This window comes from Sprattus sprattus (genome assembly GCF_963457725.1).
Source record: "Sprattus sprattus genome assembly, chromosome: 1".
Taxonomy (NCBI): Eukaryota; Metazoa; Chordata; class Actinopteri; order Clupeiformes; family Clupeidae; genus Sprattus; species Sprattus sprattus.
The window spans coordinates 6,896,451-6,922,574 of NC_137920.1; the positions used below are offsets into that span (position 1 = coordinate 6,896,451).

A 26,124-nucleotide genomic window follows, 5' to 3' on the forward strand; every position below is an offset into this window, starting at 1 on the left:
AAACAGAAAACTTGCAAGTCATCAGCAATGTTGACATAATGATCCAGTGTCGGCTCCTCCTTGGCGCCTATATTTCAGCTAACTAGATTGTTTAGTGCAAGGGGAACAACAGTTTGCCACTAAGATGTCTTTTTAAGAACAACACTGCTGTATATAGTGTCCTTGCATTCTCTTGTGTTGTTTGGCACTTAGTTGTCCCTTTTTCAGTCTCGCTGTCTGTCTGGCTCAACTCCCTTGACTGTATGGTTTCCTGATGGATAACGTAGCATGTCCACGAGTGTATCTGTAGACAGTCTCTGCAAAGTCAGCCTCTTCTTCAACATATCCTGTCTGCAACACAACAAAACATTGACAATTAAGAGTCACAGGAGTATCCAGGGATTAAAGCAAAAAAAAATCATCTGACTGAAAAAAACAAAATCGGCCCTCATTTTGGGTCGTGGCTGCATACCGCCTCGATATTTGAACTTCACGTGGTCTATTATCACTTACTAGTTCAAAGCTAGGGCATAAAACCAATATTTTTTGCAAGACTTCACCATTCTTGTTAATGGGCTATAAATGACAAAATAATTTACTGAAATCCAGGGGCATTTAACAAAAAAATTGGGGGCACTTTTAGAAACTTGTGAAATAACATTTAACCTTTGTTCAAAATAATAAACACACTTATTTAGGCTTACAGTATATGAATATGAACAATTGTCATCAAATGGCAATAATAAGACTATTAGGCATTAGTCTACAGATTCAAAGTGTTTTCTTAGATTTTTTGAACAAAAACCAAACAGACAACGTAAATTAGACAATCGTATTCTTCTTTCTTTGTGGTTATTAGTTGTTATAGTAACAACAACTAATACAATCTTTTTAAAGGTAAAAAAAATGTTTTAAACAACTATTAACAATCGTTTTTGTTTCTTTGTTTTTTAATAATAATAACACATTATATTTATGGATTTTTGTGTTACCTTTATTCATGTACCTACCATAGTAGGCCTACAGGAAATACAGATTAGACTAGTTAGCTAGTTTGCAAGCAAGCCTTTGTAGCCAACGTACTATCAGAGATAGCTAACGTTAGCTAACTAACATTAAACTAGCTTAACCTAACTAAATCAACTGAACGTTTTCGCTCCCCTTGATGGAGCCAGTAGAAGAATTTACCTGTGCTGGTTTGACAACGATTTGGGCAACTCCTTGTCCACAATTCCGACTTGCCTTGAAAACAAAACCGGGTCTTTTTATCAACGTCGTCGTCATCCTCCACCACAAGCCAATCTAGCTTTCATTTTTGACAGTCGCTGGGTGTGTGAATTTTATCTTTTAGAACCTGAGATGGTGACAGAGACTGCGCTGGTCCTCATCTCTCCTCACTCTCGCAGTCACAGGTCTGATTAGGAAGCGCTCCAAATGTGTTTTGTTAGAACGTTTGTTTCTTCACGCAACAGTCAAGGCGAAAATCAAAACATTAAATGGCAACTGACCGGGTCATATAATAATAATAATAATAATAATACATTTTATTTATATGGCGCCTTTCAAGAGACCCAAGGTCGCCTTACAACATTGAAAAAATTAAAAATACATTGAATTATAAAAATACATTGAAAAAAATACATTGAATTATAAAAAAAAATACATTGAATTATACATTATACGGCAACAACTTTACAGGTTATAGGCCTGCTTAAACAGGTGCGTTTTGATTAGTTTTTTAAAAAGAGCGATTGAGTAAGGGTCAATGTTCCTGATGTCAGGGGGAAGGGAGTTCCAGAGGTGAGGGGCAGAGCGGCTGAAGGCTCTGGATCCCATGGTGGACAGATGGGCTTGGGGGACGGTCAGGGTGATGGAGGAAGCAGACCTGAGAGACCGGGTAGGGACATTGATGTGGAGGAGGTCAGAGAGGTATGGAGGGGCGAGGTTATGGATTGCCTTAAATGTGTGGAGGAGTATTTTGAAATTTATGCGGTGTTCAATGGGAAGCCAGTGGAGTTGATGCAGAACGGGGGTGATGTGATTGATGGATGGCGTCCTAGTGACGATACGGGCAGCAGCATTTTGTACCAGTTGGAGTTTATGGAGAAGTTTGTGTGGGAGACCAAAGAGAAGGGAATTGCAGTAGTCCAGGCGGGAAGTGACAAGGGAGTGAACCAGGATTGCGGCGGTGTTGGGAGTGAGTGAGGGGCGGAGGCGGTTGATATTGCGGATGTGAAAGTAAAAAAATAAATAAAATAAAAAATAGACAGACAAAAAACAAAAAGGTCCAGCTGATGGACTGTACGATAGGCATCGCCGCATAATTACTCTCCTAGTAATTTTAGGGGCAAAATTATATTTCTTAGGGGTAGTTTTGCCCTTTGCTCTCGTGTATTTCCGACGCTGAAATGTGCAAATCATATCAGTGTCTCATTTTTGGCCTTATGCGAGCCGAGTTGACGGAAATCCGTCATAGCGACGGAAAACTTTAATCCATGAGTATCATGAAAAGCAGAGTGGTGGAGGTGGTACAAGATATTACAGGCTAGAACCTATCTGCCATACAGCACATTTAACAGCAAAGATGCCCAAGAAAGGCACACAAGATCACAAACCACACTACACCACACACACACACACACACACACACACACACACACATCAGCTGTTCTCTTGGTTGCCAACTGGTACATGTTTGTGCAACCAGCAGACTTAAAAACAGTTTCTTTGTTATAATGAATGACAGGAAGCCCTCCCAAATGACAGCTGTACTCTTGAAAACTTGGCTTATATATATATAATATTGTATCTGGCAAGGTAACTCATTAGCTAACATTAACTTAAAAAAATGACATCTACCACCTTGCTATCAGTATTTCAATGTTAGATAAAAGGATAACTTTAATGGTACATGAGTCTTATCCTCCAAAACAAACCACTACTCATTTACCATGGCTCACTGACAACTGAATAAAAAAACGTTAATGAAAATTACATTACTTCTCTGCTTAATGACTCAACTAAGGGAGATGGTTACCTAACGTTCACCAGCAACGCTATGTTAGCTAGGATATCTAGCAAGCTAGGAAAGTTAAAGCATTCCCACCAAATGATCAAAGCATATCAACCAAATACCATCTAACGTGAGCTAACAGGTTTCCGCTACGTTCATGAAATATTAACAGTAAGTACGCGTCCATGAAAACCATGAAAATAGATTTAGCTAGTGAAGCTGAAGTGGGCTACTTTAAACGGTTAGTTACTCTGTCACTCCTATGTGTTACACCCAAGCGTTAGCGATTCAAATGTTGGTCTCGAAGCACAACATAATAGTAGACTTAACGTTATCTAGACACCACCTCTACTGAAATATGTAAGATTGATTGATTAATAATGATACTAGATGTATCTTAATACAAGACAAGGAAAATTCGTGGGAAAATTCTTTGTACTCACACAGGAAGGTGGCTGCTCTTCTTGTCCGGCCATGATTTCGAAGGTTTTCCCGCAGAAATGAAGAAATGAAGGCCCACTTAAGTAGAGCTAAAGATATATCAGTGAACAACAGCGCCATCTGCTGGATGGTGCTCGTGAATCACGAGCTCACGAGTTTGTGTATTTGTGGAAAGAATGTCTCAAAATTGCGGAACGAATGTCTCAAAAATACGAACGTGTGATTGTTGATGCACAAATGCTGAGACACGATTCACAAACAGAATTTTCAGTTTCACAAATGGCTTTTTTTTTCACAAACTGAATTTTCAGTTTCACAAATGGCTTTTTGTTTTACAAATGTAAAATGATATATTTACAAATACACATATATTTGTAAAAACCAATACACGAGTTACAAATCGGAAATTTGTATTTGTGGATTGCAAAACACGTGTGCAACTCAAGGCATATTTGTAGATCACCCTCTGTGCATTTGCAGTTATTTTTGAGACAAATCTAACTCCATAGAACTACACCAAGAACAATGACAGTATACGATCTCTGACTGATAATGCAGTCCACTTACCAAATCAATCGAGGCAATCATCATTATGCTGTCTAACTGCTGTTGACCAGTTCGTTAAATCTCCGGACTAGTTTCGACAAGAGAAGAGATCCGCAAATGCCAAATAGATTATGGCTCTGCACAAGGCGATGTGTGACGCCTGACGCCGTCGTGAATCAGACCAATTAGGGCCGACTAAATACACGCCCTCCTTACAATACACGCCTCCTCAAAATACACGCCCCCGTCTTGCAGGACACAGTCGGACCCTACTCTTCGCCTGAGGGAAATGCAGGCTAATAAGACATCAGCTCGAGTTCTTCTTTTCTTTTTCTTTTCAGTCTGTTAGCAGGTTGCTTTTTAAGCACAGTAACGCCATCTACTGGACTGGGGTGTGAATACCATTGGGAACATTGGAAAACAGAAAACTAAAGCCCCGGTGGTAACCTCAGTGGGCTGTTTAATGCCAACCCACATTTTGCCACTTCAGCTTTTTTGTATATGCCCTGTATTATAAAAGTGCGTGTTTAATATTTAAAAATGTCTCCATGGTAAAAACCATGTGTTAACAAGGTTTCCTCTTGCCGACTCCAACTGCATATACTATACTGAATTGACCTACTTTTAAATGATGCATACATGTCTACCTTTATCTTCCTTATGCCATACTTCCTTCCATAAATCTTGTTCATGGCGTCTTTAATTATGAATTTGATCTCTGATCGACTGTGCTTTGCAAGTGTGTCTACTGTTTTGTTTTCCTCAGTGCCAACATGTGTTGGGATCCATGTACATTCTATGTAAATATTCTTCTGACTAAAATCTCAATAGGTACTAAAGAACTATGTACTAAACCAAACAAAATGCTAAATGCCAGCATAACTAAACATATCTAAACACATGCAATACCCCCCTTATCCTCAAAACTGGGCTACAGACAGCGTATGTTGTACCTTGAAGGAGGGCCTTTACGGATCCCGGGTACAGCATACGGCGCGTGTTGCGACTGTCACCAGCCAATTGGGCACTGCTGTGTACCCTGCAAACCTAAAGCGTACGACTGATATCCCCATATGTACACTACCAAACAAAATGATAAATATATTATTATACAATTTAATTTCATATCATATTGCTTATGCCTATGATAACACTGACAAAACAGCCATATTGCCTACTGTTAAATCTATTACCCAAAGGCAGAGCCATAGAAAACAGAGTTGCGACACTTCCATTGACTCCCATTGTAAAAAATGGCGGACGACACTTCCGGGTTATGGAGACGCCAAAAGTTCCCAAGTTCCAACGGAGCCCCGTTCATTTCAATCGCGCATCAAGAACAATTACTGGTAAGTTAATGAAATAACAGCATTTTAAACGGGTTTCACACCTTTAAGCATTAGCTATCAGTAGTATACTCTTAGACATCGATATTTTTTACATTTGGTTTGCATGAAATGTCGATGTTGATGTTAAACATGTAATGGATGTATGGACCTTACTGAAAGCTTGGTAATGGAGGCTAATGTGAGGTAATTAACGTGATCATTTCGTGAGGTATTTAACGTGATAAGTCCGTGGTAAGACTTTTTGCTGTCAGGTGACATTATTATGTAAAGCTTTTTTGATTGTTAGGTTTTAAAACATTACCAAAATAATACCACTGCTGCTAATACTATTAGTGCAGTAATATTGTGTTGCCAGGCTGGTCTGCACACACACACACATAGGCCTACAATAATATTAGTGCTGTAATATAGTGTTGCCAGGCTGGTGTGCTTTCAATGTGTGTCTGAAGAGGGTATTGCAGTGTTAGACAGACACGTGTTCATTGTTACATGTGTGAGTGTGTTTGTGTGTAATGAGAGTGTATAGAGAGTGTGGCTCTTCTGAAGCAAGCCTGTGTTTTGATCAGTGGGTTTACTAGAGAGAGCCAAAGCTAAAAACCTGTTCTTCCTCCTCTTGTCTACCTCTCTTCCTTCTCTTCATCTTCATTCTCCCTCTCTGTCTCCTTCTCTCCGCTCTTCTACCCCTGCTCTCTCTCCATCACCTCTTCATTCTCTCTCTTCTTGTTCTTCTTCCTCCTCATCCTCTCCCCCTCCTCCTCTCCTTACTCCTCTTCCTCTCCTCCTCCTCCTCAGTGCACACAGGCAGTCCACCAATAGCAGGTCTCCTCCTGGCGCTGGTCGACCCAAGCCCATGCCATTATCTAGCAGTCTATCTCACCTATATCACCCATTGATATGATGCTGGTAATGTTATATCAAGTATAGATTAAGCTCTAACTGCTGTGTTATCTAACCATTTTCCCTGACCCTGTTTACTTTTTTACGGCTTTGCCTGGCTCCTCCTCCTGTCTGTGTGCTGCATCTGATTCTTATAGGTGAGCTGGGCGCAGGTGCTTGGAGTCGCGCTAATCTGGGGTCTGGGCCTTTAAAATCACTTCAGACCAGACTGGAGGGGGTCCGCTGCTGCTCTGTCTCTCCCTCACCGATTTTGAGATTTTGTCTGCTTATTCACTGCACCGCATTATACTGATTGCTAACACTTTTATTTTCCAACTCCAATACTGACTTCTGTTCAGTTTGATTAATTTAATAAATCTAATACTTAGCTACTCTGCGTGTGGCCTTCCCTTCTCTGTTCCCTGCTCTGAGCAAGGCTTATATCAATACAGATGAAAAGCATGAGAAGGGTGTGAATGGAACTTTAATAAAAGATCTTGTTTGCTTGTGTATTGGTCTATTCCAGTCCATATTATTATTCCAGCTCATCAGCTCTGACATAAATTGCAACTGTGAATAGTTAGATTTGGTTCTATTGACTGTATTGATATATTCAGTCATAATTAGTGGCTGTTTGATAGATCTGATACATGGCTCCATATTAAAATCTCCATGGTTCTGATGCATGTCCTACAAAAATAACTAAACTGTAATGTCATTTAATGTCCTTTAGTCTCCTACATGTCCTTTCAAAATAACAACTTGGTTATAAAGATAAAAATACTTTGGAAAAAGTGATATTTAACAAAAGTGCTGATAGTGCTTAGAGTCCAATAACAGTACAAGTTAGATGGTAACTTGTTTATCTAAGTGCAAATGCAGAACGTAAGGATAGCACCACTCACGTAAGTAACCTGGCCAAACTCACACAAAATTTTCCCTCCAAACGTGTATTATTATTATTATTCAAAAGTAATAAATGCAGTACTTCCCATGTTTAACCACAGCGCAAAAGCATACCACACTAAAATACGTTACATACAGCATACGTGTGCTTATGATATGATATTTACCATGCAATAGCTTACTGTACCATACAAGTCAATGACAGCTTGCGGTTTCTTAGGAACTACTGAGGCTTACATGAACCACGTGACAGCCCTAGCGGCGACATCAAAGCGTGTCGCAACTCTGTTTTCTATGACTCTGCCCAAAGGTATCTCCCTATCTGTTTCTGATATTGATGTCTACTAACATAAATGTTCTCTCTCCCTTATAGCATGTTCCAATTGCTGATGGAAGTGGAAACATTGCTCCTCAGACCCACCACTCCTCATCTACGCTCATGGACAGCTGAACTCTACCCACTCATTTTCTTCCTTTTCTTTCCCTCCTAATCTAGATTATCTCCGCCATGGGACGCTGCTGTAGTCTCTCCACCTGGTATACCTGGAGAAACCCTCGGCCAATTGCACCCACCGCCACTGCATTGCTGTACACTTACTGTACCCCATACCCTATGCTAGCATTTATGTACAATATACATAATTGCCACGACTGAAATGTTTCTCTGTCCCTACATCCCTTACCCCTGTAACAGTAACCCTATGAGTACACTAAACTGGTCCTGCCTGTATCATGTATTTACCACCGGATGTCTGTAAGTATACTATGTCCAGCGACCAAATGCTGGCTGTGTATAACCCCTGTTGTTTCCCTTCCCCTTCTACCACACAACCCTCCCCCTTCCCCCCTTCCCCCCTTCCGATCTCCACCCGGCCGACCTCAAGCAGATGGGTCCCCCCTTATGTGCCGTGGCTCTACTTAAGGTTTCTTCCTGCCTAATAGGAATATTTTCTTGCCCCTGTTGCCATTGTGCATGCACTAAGGGGGTTCATTCATTGGGCTCTGTTAAGCGCCTAGAGGCAAATGTATTGTTATGGCGCTATATAAATAAAATTGAATTGAATTCTGTTTTAAGACTAAATATTAAAAGATGTTTTTTAAGGTCCTGCCTGCATGAAGATTTCCCACTCTGAATACTCGATAAAGCCGGCAATTAGTCCGATAAACCCCCTCTGAACACTCTGCAGCTATTACAATAGCCAGCATGTATACAGACCAACCCCCTATGCACTGTACAGCTGTTACAATAGCCATCACGTATACAGACCAACTGACCACTGTGCAGCTATTACAATAGCCATCACGTATACAGACCAACTGACCACTGAACAGCTATCACAATAGCCAGCATGTTTATACAGACCAAATGACCACTGAACAGCTATTACAATAGCCATCACGTATACAGACCAACTGACCACTGAACAGCTATCACAATAGCCAGCATGTTTATACAGACCAAATGACCACTGAACAGCTATCACAATAGCCAGCATGTTTATACAGACCAAATGACCACTGAACAGCTATTACAATAGCCAGCATGTTTATACAGACCAACCCACTCTGCACTTTACAGCTATTGCAATAGCCATCACGTATACAGACCAACCCACTCTGCCCACTGTACAGGTGTTTGTGTCAATTCAGAATACTTTTTATTTGGTTTGATTGTGAATGGCAGTTGAATATCTTGCTCAACTACAATGTATGCACTCCTACGATTACGTACCCTACATTAAGAATACAACAGAAATAAATACAAGTCACATAAGACAATTCATTGAACTTTACTTTTATAGACGTCCATTAAACAAACAGGAAGAGACTCTTATCCACATACCCATACACCAACATACATTAAATTATAAACCTGCAGGTAAAGAAGCCATATAGACACCGTAAACGCAATAAGTGGGTAACTACTGGGTATTTCAGCCTCTTGTCAGACTGTCAGATATGGCTGGGGGGAGTGAGGGGAGAGAATTTAGCTTCCTGACAGCTTGGTGAATGAAGCTATTACTAAGTCTGGTGGTGCGGCAATGGAGGGTCCTATTTCCTTCTTCCAGAGGGTAGGAGGCTGAACAGGCTGTATGCGGGGTGGCTGGTGTCACTCACAATCGAGGTTGCTTTCCGGGTGAGCCGGTTGGCATATATGTCTTGCAAGGAAGGGAGTGGGGCACCAATGATCTTACCAGGTGTGTTCACTATGGGTTGCAGTGCATTTCTGCTGTGTTCAGTGCAGCTACTTCGCCACACAGTGATGCAGCTGGACAGGATGCTTTCAATGGTGCCCCGGTAGAAAGTGTTCAGGATTGGTATGGGAGCGCCGCTGGGCTTTCTTCGCCAGTGATGCAGAGTTGGTGGCCCAGGAGAGGTCCTCACGGATGCGCATCCCCAGAAATGTAGTGCTGCTCACTCGCTCCACAGCAGCACCATCAATGGCCAGTGATGGGTGTTCAGTGTGGCTTCCCCTGAAGTCAACCACAGTCTCCATCGTTTTGCTGACATTCATCAGGAGGTTGTTGTCTCTGCACCAAGTGGCCAAAAGGTTGACCTCCTTCCTGTAGTAGGTCTCATCGTTCTTGGTGATGAGACCCACCAGAGTTGTGTCGTCTTGTTACGACCACATGTGTTGTGTTCTTTGTTTGTCACTTTCCCTCCGTTTTCTGTAGCTCCGCCCATGTTGTGTTCCCCTGATTGCCAGATGAGATGCACCTGACCAGATGAGATGCACCTGGCCAGGTGGTCAAGCAGCACTTAAAGACTCCAGTTTCCTGCTGCAGGGGAGAGGCTTTTTGCATGGGGACTGCTGGTCTTGCTGCCTCTCAACCTGGGATTGTGTAATTGTTGTAAATAAATCCCATGGATTTGGTACTTTTAAAAGGTGTTTTTGTAGTTACTTGGGTCAGTGGTGGATTGTTTGTTCGCCCCATAGAGCCACTAAAGTTGGGGCGTAACAAAGATGGGGGCTCGTCCGGGATTGAACATCCATGGGGTAGATTTGTAAGGTTTTTTGTGTGTAGCTAATGGCCTTTGTGTTGAGTAGTGGTCATCCTTTTGTTAGATCATCTGTTGTTTGCTTAGTGCTTGTGACTGGTAGTTGCCTGAGTGACCTGGAGGTTTGGAGAGCATCCTAATTAGATAGCCGTCGGGCAGGACGATAGAGTCTTGCCACTTTGTTATTTTGCCTTTTTTGTTTTTGGTGGTATACCTGGACGTGGGTACGTTTCTGAGTGTGGCAGTAGGCTTTGTATTGGGTCTGCTGCCTGCTTACAGAGCTCAACGTTTAAAGGAGCCTCCCGGGGCGCCACTGAAGACTAGCTAGGAACATTAGCCATCTTTGTAGACAGGTTGGGGTGTTTTCTCTGAAGGAATTCCAGTCATTTGCACTTTCACAGCAACGGGTCTGCCTGAGTGGTTTTCTATTTGTTATATGGTAGTTTTGTCTTGCGTGGCTGTAAATTTGGAATTGTGGTTGCAGCTTAGGTGTAAGCTGGCAACATTTTGTGTGTAGTGAGTACTACTGTTTCGGTTGCAGCTTAGGTGTAAGCTGGCAACATTTTGTGCGTAGTGAGTACTACTGTGTGACCCATTTGTGAGTTGTGGTTGTTGCAGTCCACGTTTGGTTGGGCCACTTGTGTGTTGAGTCTTTTACATGTTTGAATTGCAGCTAATCAGTTGTGTTGTGCCCTTTTTGTCTGTGGGAGGTGGTCGCTCCAGAGATCAGTGGATCTTGGCTTGGAAGGCCACACCCACTACATAAGGTCATTAGTGTGCTTGCCCGAAGGGAAGCACACTATTGTTCTTCGTTTTTTACTATTTTTTTTATTCTAGTAGTTTTTCTTGCAGCTAACTACTCCTCGCCCGATTGAGATAGAGACGCCGTTCAAACACCAAAACGTCCGGCCCGATCCGGTGCAAGCTGCTATGACTTTTCGTGGCGGTACTCCTTGCCACTCCTTTTTTCTTCCTCTTTTTCCATCACCTTTTTTCTCCATAGACTTGCATGGCAGAACTTTGAGGCATTATGACATCATAATAGGCTCATTAAACTGGCTTGCACCTGTGATTCACTGACAACTCTCACTGACACCTGCGCACGGTTCCTCTTCTCTCTCTGTCCCTCTCCATTCAACTGTATAACTAGGAATATTAAGACACCTTCCATACCAGGGCTCTACTCACTCATGCATACTCACTCATGTTTACTCACTCGTGCATACTCACTCATGCATACTTACTCATGCATACTCACTCATGTTTACTCACTCATGCGTACTCACTCATGCGTACTCACTCATGTTTACTCACTCATGCATACTCACTCATGCATACTCACTCATGTTTACTCACTCATGTTTACTCACTCATGTTTACTCACTCATGTTTACTCACTCGTGCATACTCACTCGTGCATACTCACTCGTGCATACTCACTCGTGCATACTCACTCGTGCATACTCACTCATGCATACTCATTTGTGCATACTCATTTGTGCATGCTCATCCAGCAGGGAGAGCTGGAGAGCTGACACCTGCCCCAATTCCAAGGCACTTGTTCTCTCGGTCATGGCCGCAACAGAGCAAGCACACTCTCGCAGTTCGTTCACGAAACGCATTCTAGTTTTGTGTGTTGCTGTTTTTTTTGCATCCATCACTAACTTGTGTATGTGGTAGAAGACCACGTGGTGCCCATTTTGTGTAGTGGTAGTGGCAGTTCACTTAACTTGGGTCACTGTTTGGTTGCAGCTTAGGTGTAAGCTGGCAACATTTTGTTTGTAGTGATGACTACTGTGTGAACCTTGTGGATTGGTGGCTGTTGCACTCCACTTTGTGTTGGGCACCTGTGGTGCCGTGCGGTTGTGGGAAGATGCAGTAACTTTGTTTGGATTTTGTTTGTTCACCTCATGGTGGTGGCCATTTTGTGTCTTTTGGGAGTGTTACCCACTTTGTATGGCTACCTGTTTGTTCGGCTGCTATCCTTCCATTAAGTAGCAGTAGTTTTGTTGACCTTTTTGAAAGAACTTAGACCTTGTTAGACTTCGTTTGTCATGACGGCAAGCTTTTTGATTCCCCTCTGACCTTAAGTTAAAACCTTTTTGTAAGAAGCAGTCCCTGTCTTTAATGCTTAATCATTGTACTCTAAAACTAGTCACAATGAACTTGTAAGTGTTATTGTATGTGACTCACTGTATATTCATTGTTTTAAGTGTGGGGGTGTTACGACCACATGTGTTGTGTTCTTTGTTTGTCACTTTCCCTCCGTTTTCTGTAGCTCCGCCCATGTTGTGTTCCCCTGATTGCCAGATGAGATGCACCTGACCAGATGAGATGCACCTGGCCAGGTGGTCAAGCAGCACTTAAAGACTCCAGTTTCCTGCTGCAGGGGAGAGGCTTTTTGCATGGGGACTGCTGGTCTTGCTGCCTCTCAACCTGGGATTTTTGTCATGTAGTGTTGTGTAATTGTTGTAAATAAATCCCATGGATTTGGTACTTTTAAAAGGTGTTTTTGTAGTTACTTGGGTCAGTGGTGGATTGTTTGTTCGCCCCATAGAGCCACTAAAGTTGGGGCGTAACACGTCTGAACTTCACCATGTGGTTGGTGCTGTAGGTTGGTGTGCAGTCGTGAGTCAGCAGGGTGAAGAGCAGGGGACTGAGCACACAGCCTTGTGGGGCCCCTGTGCTGAGTGTGATGCTGCTCGAGGTGTTGTAACAGACTTGTACTGCTTGTGGACGCTCACTTAGGTCTAATACCCAATTGCAAAGGGAAGTGTTGAGCCCCAGCTGGTCCAGTTTACAGATGAGTTGTTGTGGGATTATAGTGTTAAAAGCTGAACTAAAGTCTATGAAAAGCATTCTCACATGTGAGTCTGCTTTTTCCAGGTCTGTCAAATTGACCCCAAGCATAATAGATGTGAATAAAATTTGAACATAATAGGAGGGTTAAACAATACAACAGAATAAACACAAATCATGTAAATGATAAAAAAGGAAAGGATAAGAGGTGGTGGGCTGATCAACAGTAGAGTTCTTTGCTCAGCTTTGATTAAGTACCCTACATTTAGAATTATAAAGTTTCATGGATCCTCTGGTGTCTCTTTAGAGCACACATTGGCTAAAGTTATTTTCACTCTTTTCTTCTGGATGTCTACATTCCATACGTCCCCATCAGTAGCTCGATCATCAGTGGTTCATGGACACATCTGTATTCAGCCATGTTTTCCTGCCCAGTGACTACTGAAGTTACCCATCTAAAGAAACCCTCTTCTTCAGTCTGCATCTGGTTATTTATCCAACCTACACCAGAGAACATTTCAAAAACATCAACACTGTCAACTGTCACATCTATCAGCATGATAAGCGAATATAACATTTATGCTGCTATATTAATGAGATGATGAGACATTGTGTCATGATTGTTTGTAATAAAGACATAATTGACATAATAACATCAGTTTTTTTTTAAATAGAGGGTTTCAGAGAGCGAGTTCCTACACCTGTGAAAGAGAGAGATAGAGAGAGAGGGAGAGAGCGATGGAGGTTTTCCGTCAGCCAAATGCTTTCCTTTGTTTTTGAGTTGTTACATTTTTAAATTTAAGATACAGCAGAGTCCAGATTATTCAGTTTGTACTTACATTCTAGTTTGTGTAAATCAATCAAGTCAATAGTTCTTGAGCAGGATCTAATATATTTTCCCTGTAGAAGAAATGACATCATATTTTCAATTTGTATATTTGCTATGAGGTTCACACTCATATTAAGAGATTTTTCCACATAAATTTGAGAGTTTGGGGAGAGTGAGGAGAGGTGTTTGTTATTTTGTTTCAGATGATGTTTCTGGGTTGTTGGTCTTTTTTAGACATGATATGACTTGTATCTGTGACTGCTTGAGTTACTACACTACTGCAGAGAAGTGAGCAGCAGGTGAATCTACCCAGAGGGTCACCTTGTCCTTCCACCATCAGGAATGAACAGACCCAGGTTTTTACACAGCTGCAGTAACTGTTTGACATTTCTGTTTACAGTACTGTCATTGCTCTCAAGTGGTCTTTCAAGATGTTTGCTTTGATTTATCTTTAATTCTTACTTTAAGATTAAAACAGGAATAAACCATATTCATGTGAACAAAATGACCAAAGAATGATTATATTTATTCTCTTTATATTTTTGTAAACCCAGAGCAAATGTCCTCTGTCCTCATTACATTCTGTCAGGAAAAGAAACTCTTCATCAACTACCCCATTAATACAGTGAGTACAGAGACTGTTTTCTCGAGGTAGTCATGTTTTTCTGTGTCTACCCTTTTCAATGACAATGCTATGCACCCTCCCCCATGTCCTCTTTCTTTTATCCCCATCTCTGACACTCAGCACATCTTTGAGCTGTAGATAATCTTCATATGAGGTGCTGTTAAGGTCATCCATTTCGGATGCTGTACAAACATTTTTTTTTTTTTTGTACAAGCGCTAACTGCTGCTTGTCGATTATATATTGCACATACACACATCCCCCCATCCCACATATACATATTTGGGGGGAAAAAACCTCAAATTATAATTTATTTTACATTTATATTTACATTTAGTCATTTAGCAGACGCTTTTGTCCAAAGCGACGTACAAGGGAGAGAACAATCAAGCTAAGAGCATTAAAAACCTGGTGTAACAATAAATACTGCTTATAAAACGACATAGAAAGAATAAAAAAAGAAGTGCAGGCCTGTTGCTGCTTAAGTGCAGGTTGAGCCAAGTACTTTTTGAGATGGCACATTTGGCTTAAGGCCTTTCCATAAACAATAAGAAATAATATAAACATGCAGGTAAAGACTCCATAAAGACAATATACAAATATTAATGGGAGCTTACATTTCATACACACCCATCGGTAGCTTGATCATCAGTGATTTATGTAAATGCCTGCATTAAGCCATGGGTTCTTAGTGACTACTGAAGTTACCCAGCTATATAAACCCTCTTCTTCAGTCTGCACCAGGTTACTAATCAAGCCTACATGGGAGACCATATCAAAAAGGTATTCACAAGTTATCAAACCAGCTACATACAATGCCCAGACCTGCAGAGCAGGTGTCAATGCAGGTTGATTTTCAACGGAGACCCGAGTCAGGAGTTGGGTCCCTCTTGAGAATGTTGTCATGACCCGAGTCAGGAGCTGGTCCTTCTTGAGAATGCTGTCATGACCCGAGTCAGGAGCTGGGTCCTTATTGAGAATGTTGTCATAACCCTAGTCAGGAGCTGGGTGTATAAGTGTCTTATTTGTGTTTAATACATTTCATTAATTTCTAATAAAAGCATTTGTGTAATTTCGGAGGTGTTTTTCAGACAATCTATGCAACCTACTCAGGAACACAAGACAACAACAATAATAGTAATATTATGTTTACTGCTTGCTCATTGCAGCAATAGTAAAATGTTATTGAAATGCATGATGCATGAATATTTGTATTGGGTTTAATAAAAGTATAATATAAATAGATCCAGGGATGTTGTTAACGTAAAACTCATTTCTAATCTCACACTAACTTCAGCATTATCGTCAGTCCATCACACACATGACATCAAACGAATGGGACTTGAAGCAATGGCAGTGATTGGGACAAAACATGCATGCACTTATACCACCATTAGGAAGCCAAAAGAAGCAGAAATAAATTGCAGTTTAACATCCAGGTGTAGCTTTTGTGCAATTAAAAGCACAGTAAACAATTAAAGGTGGAATATCAGGGTGAAATGCAGTAACATTTGCATAGAGTTTTTCTAAGGCTTTTCCCCTGTGTGAATCCTCTGGTGTTTCTTGAGATTAGACATTTGAGTAAAGGTCTTTCCACATTGAGGACAATGATATGGCTTTTCCCCAGTATGGATCATCTGGTGTGTCTTGAGATTACACATCTGACTAAAAGACTTTCCACACTGAGAACACTGATGTGGCTTTTCTCCAGTATGTGTCATTTTATGGAATCTAAGTTCATTGCTAGTTTTGAAACCCTTCCCACATAAAGTACACTGATGTGGCTTTTCTCCAGTATGTGTCATCAGGTGTTTCTTGAGATCACCCTTTAGTCTAAAGGTCTTTCCACACTGAGAACAATGATATGGCTTTTCCCCAGTGTGGATCCTCTGGTGTGTCTTGAGATCACCCGTTTGATTAAAGGCCTTTCCACACTGAAAACATTGATAGGGCTTTTCTCCTGTGTGTGTGCGTTGATGAATTGCAAGAGAGGAAGGTGTTTCAAAGGTTTTGGAACACTGGGAGCATTCATGTCTTTTCTTCCTTTTGTTCGATTGCTGATGTATGATGACTTTCTTTCTTCTTCCCCCCATAATCCTTTTGCTTGAATGGATCCTTTGAAGGTCTCCTATAAAATTAGAAAATATTTTTTAAATAATATCCTCTTACTCCTCTATTTGTAACATTAGCACAAGAACACTGAAAACTATGATTGACTGGCTATTTGCTATAAAAGTATCACTTGGAAGTCCCTTAGGCTAGAAGAACACCCTTAGAATGCACTGTTAATGTAAGCAGAGATTCAGGCATATTAATTAGAGATCTGGAGACAAAGGATGGCGGGCATTTTAAATGTCTTAAATGTTAAAGACTTCAAATTATGTCCCATCATTTAGGTATTCCCATGGCATCTCTATTCCAAATAGGTCTGACATTTCATTAAGTTAAGCAAATGATAAAGCCAGGGGGGTTAATTTATGATATTTAAATAAACTTTGGTTCAACCTTAAACATTAAAAATGTTCAGATGGCATGAAATAATTTTAAATATATTATTATTATTTAAAAAATTCGATCAGTTATCCAACTGATGTTACATTCACCTCAATTTAACTCATATAATTATAATAGAAAGAGGTAGAAGCCCTTGGGGTGCCTGTGCAGCTTCTTATTGACACAAGTTAGCAATCATAGATAGTAACATGAGTTAATATTAGCACACGCTAGAAGCTGCCTAATGAACAACAGGACCTGGAGGAATATACAGGAACTGTACTGTCCTACATCAATCATTGTAGAGACACTGTGACAGCAGTCAAAGCGATTCGGGTGTATCCTAACCAGAAACTCTGGATGACAAGCAAGGTCAAGACCCTACTCCAGGAGCAGAACTACACCTTCAGGTCAGGTGACAAGGCCCTGTATAGTACTGCTAGAGCCAACCTGAAGAGTGGCATCAAAGATGCCAGGAAGGCTTACAAGGAAAAAAATTGAAGACCATCTCACTAATAATAATTCAAGGAGAGTGTGGCAGGGAATTCAAAACATCACCAACTACAAGAAAAGCAACACCAGCACTGTCCACGCTGATGCCTCACTGGCAGAGGAATTTAGTAATTTCTTTGCCCGTTTTGAGGTCAACACTGCCACAATTGCACTGACTCCACCAACCCCCAGCAGCCACACTCTCTGGCCCTGACGGAGTATCTGGTAAGGTACTCAATTCCTATGCCAACCAACTCGCTGGGGTCTTCACTAAGGTCTTTAACCTTTCTCTTACTCTAGCCACCATCCCACCCTGCCTAAAATCAGCCATCATCATTCCGTCCCTAAGAAACCAGCCATCAAGAGCTTGAATGACTATAGACCTATAGCACTTACATCTGTAATCATGAGGTGCTTTGAGAAACTGGTTTCACGGTTTCACATTTGAGCTCAGCTTTTAATACAATCATCCCTGACAAACTAGTCAGCAAATGAACTGCTCTAGGCCTCTCCCCCTCCATCTGCACTTGGATATAGGACTTCCTCACAAACTGCCCACAAACTGTAAAACTCCGCCTCCACCTCTCCTCAACCATCACGCTAAGCACTGGCTCTCCACAAGGCTGTGTGCTGAGTACACTTCTGTACTCCTTGTACACTCATGACTGTGCTCCAGCCCATCCCACCAACACCCTCATTAAATTTGCTGATGACACCATCATGGTCCGGCTCATATCAGAAGATGACAAATGAGCGTACAGAGATGAAGTACAGAAACTGACAGTGTGGTGCTCAGACAGCAATCTAACTGGACACACAGATGACTCTGCTGTTGTGGGGTGTATCAGGGATGGACAGGAGGGTGAGTACAGGAGCCTGGTGGACAACTTTGTGCAGTGGTGTAGGCATAACCACCTGCTGCTGAACACCTCCAAGACCAAGGAGATGGTGGTAGATTTTAGGAGGTCTCAGCCTCCTCTGCTACCAGTCTCCATAGAGGGTGTCAGTGTGGAGGTGGTCAGCACCTACAAGTACTTAGGAGTTCATCTGGACAATAAACTGGACTGGTCAGCTAACACAAATGCCATCTACAAGAAGGGCCAGAGCCGACTCTACTTTCTGAGGAGGCTGAGGTCCTTCAATGTCTGCGACAAACTCCTGCGCATGTTTTACCAGTCTGTTGTTGCCAGCGTCCTTTTCTATGCTGTGGTGTGCTGGGGAGGTGGCATTAAGAAGAGGGATGCAGGGCGACTTGACAGGCTGGTAAACACCCCACCCCCTGTGTAAATGTTCTCCCTATGTGTATTGTTATTGTTTTGTATTTGTTGTGTTTTTTGTATTTATTGTGATTCATGTATGTATGTAAGTTAAGCTACTGGATGACCTTAATTTCCCTCGGGATGAATAAAGTATCCATCTATCTATCTATCTGAACTCCACAAAAACAAAATAATTAATTCTGGACTACAGAAGGCAGAGTGCAGATCCGGCCCCACTCTACGGGGACGGGGACTGCGTGGAGAAGGTCCACACCTTCAAGTTCCTAGGAGCCTACATAACAGATGACGTCTCATGGTCTGCAAACACCTCAGAGACAGCAAAAAAAGCACAGTAGCGACTACACTTCCTGAGAGTACTCAAGAAAAACAACCTGGAGTGTATACTGATGGTGGCCTTCTACACATCACTTTCGAAAGTGCACTCATCTACCGCATCTTGGCTTGGTACTCCTATTGCGCTGCAGCAGACTAAAGAGCCTTCCAAAGGGTCATCAACACAGCACAAAAAAATAAAATAACTAGCTGCTCACTGCCCTCCCTGGAATCCATTGCCCACTCCCGCTACCTTAGCAGGGCCAATCACATCTTAAAAGACCCCTCTTACCCAGACCACCACCTGTTTACTCCCCTGCCCTCACAGAGACGGTACAGATCCTTTAGAGCAAGGACCACGCGTCTTAAGAACAGTTTTTTTTTCTGTTTCAAATGTAACAATTATAAATACAATTCACTTAAATCAAAAGCTTTATTTTTGGCAGAAATTCCACTTCAAACACAGGCACCGACTTTCTAGCAGACATTACAATATTACCATGCAAGTAACAGAGTAACACAGATCTCACATGCAAGAATGGGTGTCTACATTTCATACGTAAGCATCAGTAGCCAGCATGGTGGATGACTTCTTAGGGTAATTTCACATAAACTGCACTGATGGGAGTTTACTTTCGAATGTTAAATGTAATTTGAGGTTTGAAAGTTTTAATAAGGGTGCCCCCCCCTCCCCCCCACCCCCACCCCTCCCCACCCCTAACCTGACAACACAGATAAGGCTTTTCTCATCTATGGGTAATCTGATGGGAGGTAAGATGTGTGCTCCTCTTGAAACCCTTCCCACATATTGTACACTGATGTGGCTTTTCTCCTGCATGTGTCATCTGGTGGACAGTTAGTGATTTGCTAAACCTGAAAGTCTTCCCACATGTAATACACTCGTATGGCTTTTCCCCATTGTGGATCCTCTGATGTCTCTTGAGATTAGACGTATGGCTAAAAGTCTTTCCACACTGAGAACATTGATGGGGCTTTTCTCCTGTATGTGTCAGCTGGTGGACAGTTAGTGATTTGCTAAACCTGAAATCCTTCCCACATATAGTACACTGATATGGCTTTTCCCCAGTATGGATTCTCTGGTGTTTCTTGAGAGTACCCATTTCAGTAAAAGCCTTTCCACACTGAGAACACTGATATGGCTTTTCCCCAGTATGGATTCTCTGGTGCTTCTTGAGAGTACCCATTTCAGTAAAAGCCTTTCCACACTGAGAACACTGATATGGCTTTTCCCCAGTATGGATCATCTGGTGTGTCTTGAGATAAGACATACAACTAAATGTTTTTCCGCACTGAGAGCACTGATGGGGCTTTTCCCCAGTATGGATCCTCTGGTGTGTCTTGAGATGATACATTTGAGTAAAGGCCTTTCCACACTGAGAACATTGATGGGGCTTTTCTCCTGTGTGTGTTCGTTGATGAATAGCAAGAGCGGAAGGTGTACCAAAGGTTTTGAAACACTGGGAGCATTTATGTATTTCCTTCCTTGTGTTCGATTTATGATGTATGATGACTTTCTTTCTTCTTTCCCCTATAGTCCTTTTGCTTGAATGGATCCTTTGAAGGTCTCCTATAACATTAGAAAATATTTTTTAAATAATATCCTCTTTCTCCTCTATTTGTAACTTTAGCACAAAAACACTGAAAACAATGTATTTTTGATTTACAGGCTATTTGCTATAATTGTATATCACTTGGAAGTCCCTTAGGCTAGAAGTGAACAGCCTGAGAATGCACTGTTAATGTAAGTAGAGATTCAGGCACATGAGATCTGGAGACAAAAGGATGGCGGGCATTTTAAATGTCTTAAATGTTAAAGACTGTAAATTATATCCCATCATTAAGGTATTCCCATGGTTTCTCTATTCTCAATAGGTCTGACATTTCATTGAGTAAAGCAAAAGATAAAGTTAGGGGGTTTTAATTATGTTTTTTAAATCAACTTTGGTTTAACCTTAAACAGTAAAAATGTCTGAGTTCCAATGGCATGAAATATTTTCAAATATAGCATTATTATTTTTAAAATCCTATCAGTTATCTAGCTGATGTTATATTTTCGTCAATTTAATTCAAAAAATTCTAATAGATGGAAGTAGAAGAGTTAATATTAACACAGATAGATAAGACACTCCTCCAGGAAGCAGCTCCTCACTGCTGCTCCTGCTATCGCCTGCTTTTTTCACATTAAATGTTACATTAATGCTACTTAGATACTGCCTAACTACTTTATCCACTTTCAAGCTAATTCCTCGGCTCATACAGTGCCTCCCTGGAATTTAAATGATTTTCTACACCCTATCAGAGAGTAGCCTAGTTTAGCTTCAGTTAACCTAGGCTAGCTTAGCCACTCAGCCCCATGACACTCAAAGACTCTCCAGACTGTTAGGGTTCTCAACTTGAAAAAAAAAAAAGAAGATCACGAAGTTGGAAGCTCGGGTTTCTGCCCTGTACCAGATCCATGATGGTGAGCGATTTCTGGACGGGATTGCTGCTCAGACAAACTTCTCAACCGGACACTATCTGATGAGCCATGGCCTGCTCTTGGCACTAATCCAAAGAGACCTCACTCTCAACCGGACACTATCTGATGAGCCATAGCCTGCTCTTGGCATTAATCCAAAGAGACCTCACTCTCAACCGGACACTATCTGATGAGCCATAGCCTGCTCTTGGCACTAATCCAAAGAGACCTCACTCTCAACCGGACACTATCTGATGAGCCATGGCCTGCTCTTGGCACTAATCGGCCGCAAATTAAAAAGAGAGATCCTGACCAAGAATATAGGAGGTTTAACATGGTGGATTAAACCTAAGTGATAAGTCTCTGTGTCATCCTGGACTCAGATTTTAATTTCAACTCCCACATTAACAAAGCGACCAAAACAGCTTTCACCTCAGGAACATAGCAAAGGTACGACCATTCATAAACCAAAATGATGCAGAGAAGCTTATTCATGCTTTCATATCCAGCCTGCTAGACTACTGTAATTCACTTTTTGCTGGGCGTCCCAAGAAAACAACTGAAAGACTCCAGCTCATTCAAAACTCTGGAGCTAGACTATTAACCAAAACTAAAAGGCCAGAACACATTAGTCCTGTCTTAGCTAACTTACACTGGCTTCCTGTTACCTTTAGAATTTACTTTAAGGTCCTCTTCCTCACATACAAAGCTCTAAATGGACAAGAACCTAGCTACATTAATAACTCTCTTACTAGCTACACACCAGCTAAAACACTGCGATCATCAGATACAGGTCTGTTACAGATGACCAGAAGCAGTCATAAGAAGATTGGTGATGCAGCCTTTGTCAACTACGCCCCAAAATTATGGAACACATTACCCGTTAATATTAGAGAACCAAAACACGCTAGACATCTTTAAAAGGCAAAACAATATTTTTTACCAAAGCATTTAAATAATTTTACCTGACACTATTTATTTCTCTGTAACTTGCACTATTTTTACTTTTTCTATTTTAAACTGTTTTAAGGGTTTAATGACTTAAGACTTTTAATCCTTTTATCATGATTTTAGCAATCCAAGAAGCCTATCAGAACACCAGGTTCTGATACGATGTTGAGGTCACTGGCTGCTCACTGTCCTCCCCGGAATCCATTGCCGACTCCCGCTACCTTAGCAGGGCCAATAACATCTTAAAAGACCCCTCTCACCCAGGCCACCACCTGTTTACTCGCCTGCCCTCACAGAGACGGTACAGATCCTTTAGAGCAAGGACCACACGTCTTAAGAACAGTTCATTTTTCTGTTTCAAATGTAACAATTCTAAATACAATTCACTTAGTGTTTATTTTTGGCAGAAATCCCACTTCAAACACACGCACCAACTTACTAGCAGACATTACAATTTTACCATGCAAGTAACAGAGTACCACAGACCTCACATGCAAGAATGGGTGTCTACATTCCATACGTTCCCATTAGTAGCCGGATCATAAATGATTCATGGATAGACCTCCACTCAGCCATGAGTTCTTATCAGAATCCACATTTTGTGTAATCATGGGTAGGGATGGGTATCGTTTGGTTTTTTTCCGATACCGGTACTGAGCCGATACTTTTAAAACGATACCGGTGCCTAAACGGTGCCAGAACCGACACTTCAGTAATTCTTTTGCAGAAATGTGAGCATATTTGCCTTCAGAGTAAAAAAAAATATTATTTTGTTTGCATTTATTTAAACCCACTGGATTCGTGAATGTGTACTGCCCCTTTAAGAGTTTAGGTTTAGGGCTGCTGGCATTTCCGTTTAGTCTTCAATCTGTGATTTTTGATCTGCCTTTGCCTCTTGACTTCTCTCCCCCTTAACACACAATTTTGTTGTTGCATATGCTGCACTTCGCCTTGTTTGAATCTTTTTGTGCGAAATACAGCCACACTTTTAATCGTTTACCTTTCGGCATTTTCTCCGTTATATTGATGGTTAGCTCTGTTTGTGCTTGCTCTGTGCAAGGCTGCCTGCTCTTCGCCGTCATTAGACTGTTGCAATGTTATTGTAGCGTCCAAGTTAGTGCTCTCGTAAGAACTCACACTGAGAAGGAATATCTTTGGATGAGACGGTAGCTCTCCGTTTAATAAAGCGTATCCAACTTCTGCTTAGAACAACCACACTTATCTTGAAACCAAAACCACTCACAAGTCAGCCCATTACCATGGCAACTCAACACAAATCCCGTTTCCACTAGTCCCATATGGAATGCTACCTTATCACCAATGAGCGTGAGCGACACAGGCAAGAGTCTACATTGGGAGATGGAGCAGTTTTATATGTGCCCCACGAAATCTCTTAGCAACCCAAAAAAGTATACAGATCATACTCAGAAAGATCTACACCACTAACGTTACATCTCGTTAGCTATCCCTACTTTTGTTAAATTATTAATTTTAATTTAAAAAAAAAATTAAATAATAAAATTAAATCGGCTCAGGCACCGAAAGGAAGCACCGAAATATGCGTTGCATTTCGGTCCGGGTAGGTACCGGTTGTATGGAACCGGTGCCGTATTGGTACCGGTTCTCGATACCCAACCCTAATCATGGGTGCATTGTACTGATGGCTTTAACTGTCTGTGTCTGTGTCTAGAGATAGCTCTCGTGGCTAGAGCTTAAGAAAACCTGTTCCCACAGACTGAAAACATGAAAGCCTTTGCTCCGGTATGAACTCCTGGTGTGATATTGTGGCTGAGGAGCGATCAGGCTTCCACACCGTGAGCATTTATTTTCCCTCAGTATGTATACTGTGGCAGTGCATAAGCTTACCAGGAAAGATTAACCCTTTAAGGAGCAAGTTGTATGCAATTCATTCAGGAATTATATCTTTCAATTCAAGAATGTACATTAACTGCCATTCATAACAGTTCCTCGAGTCCATTACATTACTTTCAGTAGGCAACATTCTAATCACATATTTGTGATCATACTCCTCACAGAGGAAAACAGTGTGAAAGTTATAAACCCAGTAATTTCGTCGTGTCTCCATTTCCAACACAACCCTTTTGGAAGGTTGTGTTTTGTAATATTAACCATTTGCAAGGTTTTTCTCCCACCTCTAATGTTTCTCAAAAAGAGAGGTTTGATTGGAAGATTTTCCACAACAACAATCCTTTTTTCTCGTTGTGTGATATTGAACTATGGTTAAATGGCGTTACCAATGGCACAGAGTATTTCTACAACCCCCCCCCCCCCCCCCCCCCAGTACATGGTGGATGACTTGCTATGGTCCTTTCACATGAACTTTACTGATGAGAGTTTACTTTTTGTATGTTTAATGCACCTTGAGGTTTTTACAGTTTAATTATGCCCCCCCCCCCCCCCCCCCCTTCCCCTGATGTCATAGAGAAATTCTCATCTATGGGTGATCTGATGGGAGTAAAGGTGTGTGTGCTCCTCTTGAAACTCTTCCCACATATTGAACACTGATATGGCTTTTCCCCAGTATGGATCCTCTGGTGTTTCTTGAGATCAGAAACTTGACAAAAGGCTTTTCCACACTGAGAACACTGATATGACTTTTCTCCAGTATGTGTAATCTGGTGGCTGGTTAGTTCTTTGCTGTTCCTGAAAGTCTTCCCACATGTAGTACACTGATATGGCTTTTCTCTGGTGTGGATCCTCTGGTGGATTTTTAGTTTACCCATTTCAGTAAAGGCCTTTTCACAATGAGAACACTGATACGGCTTTTCCCCAGTGTGGATCCTCTGGTGTCTATTGAGATTACATTATGTCCACACTGAAAACACAGATGTGGCTTTTCTCCAGTATGTGTCATCTGATGGATGGTGAGATCTGAGCTACTCCTGAAACTCTTGCCACATGTAGTACACTGATGTGGCTTTTCCCCAGTGTGGATCATCTGGTGTCTTTTGAGATTACTTATTTGATTAAAGGTCTTTCCACACTGGAAGCATTCATGTTGTTTCTCCCTGATGTCCAGTTGATGCTGGGGGCGTTTGTAACGTCTCTCTTTGTTTTTCTCCTCATTAAATTGCCTGATTAAATGTTCATGTAACAGAGACATATGACTTAGAGACATGGAGACAAAATAATAGCAGACACTTTCACTCTTTCAAATGTAACCACTGAAGATAGTGTCCTACAAAAGCCATTTGCTTCAATTCAGGTAAATCTAAATAACACATTGTTATGAATTGTAATGAATATTTTAACTATACAAACTATTCAGCAACTTACTTGCAGGAGAGGAGTCATCATGACCATATTCTCTTAAATCCAATTCTTCTTCCTCTTCTATTTCCATTGCTCGATCATTTTCTTCCTTGCAGGTCAAGGATGGTGATTTTCTTGTCTTACAGTCATGTTCCAGTCCAGGCTTTTCTTCCACTTTCTGAATTGCAGACAGATTCTCTGGTAGGAAATCATCAAAACCTTCATCTTTTATCTCCTCCTTGACTGACATGAGCAGTTGCGATGGTTCAGTAGATCCTGACATTCTGGACTTCACTTCTGTTTTGCAAAATAAATCCATTCAAACTATCATTCAATGCAAGGACAATATAGTGAACATGTGCAAACAAAGACCTACAGTATAGTTGTACTGCTGGTGAATTACACATACAGAAAGCTTCCAGACCATCCCAGTGGCAGCCTTAACAACGTGCGTTCAGTCATCTCTCTGAGGAGTTACTGAAA

General features: G+C 41.4%; 1 protein-coding gene across 3 annotated transcripts in view; it reads right to left on the reverse strand.

Annotated features, from left to right (window-relative positions):
- Positions 1 to 15,087: 15,087 nt before the first annotated feature.
- The window catches only part of LOC308372477 (uncharacterized protein), a 14,887-nt gene continuing 3,850 nt past the window's right edge, over positions 15,088 to 26,124 (reverse strand). The window contains exons 3-5 of one of the 3 annotated variants that reach the window (XM_080847631.1): positions 25,666 to 25,938; positions 25,348 to 25,463; positions 20,284 to 20,526 (exon numbers count right to left, since the gene is read on the reverse strand). In XM_080847631.1, the coding sequence (XP_080703757.1) occupies positions 25,348 to 25,463; positions 25,666 to 25,938 (389 nt within the window). In that variant the 3' untranslated portion in view covers positions 20,284 to 20,526. Of the gene's footprint in view, positions 16,490 to 20,283; positions 20,527 to 25,347; positions 25,464 to 25,665; positions 25,939 to 26,124 lie in introns of those variants that run through there. The other 2 variants (XM_080847630.1, XR_013968822.1) reach the window with 2 other exon arrangements.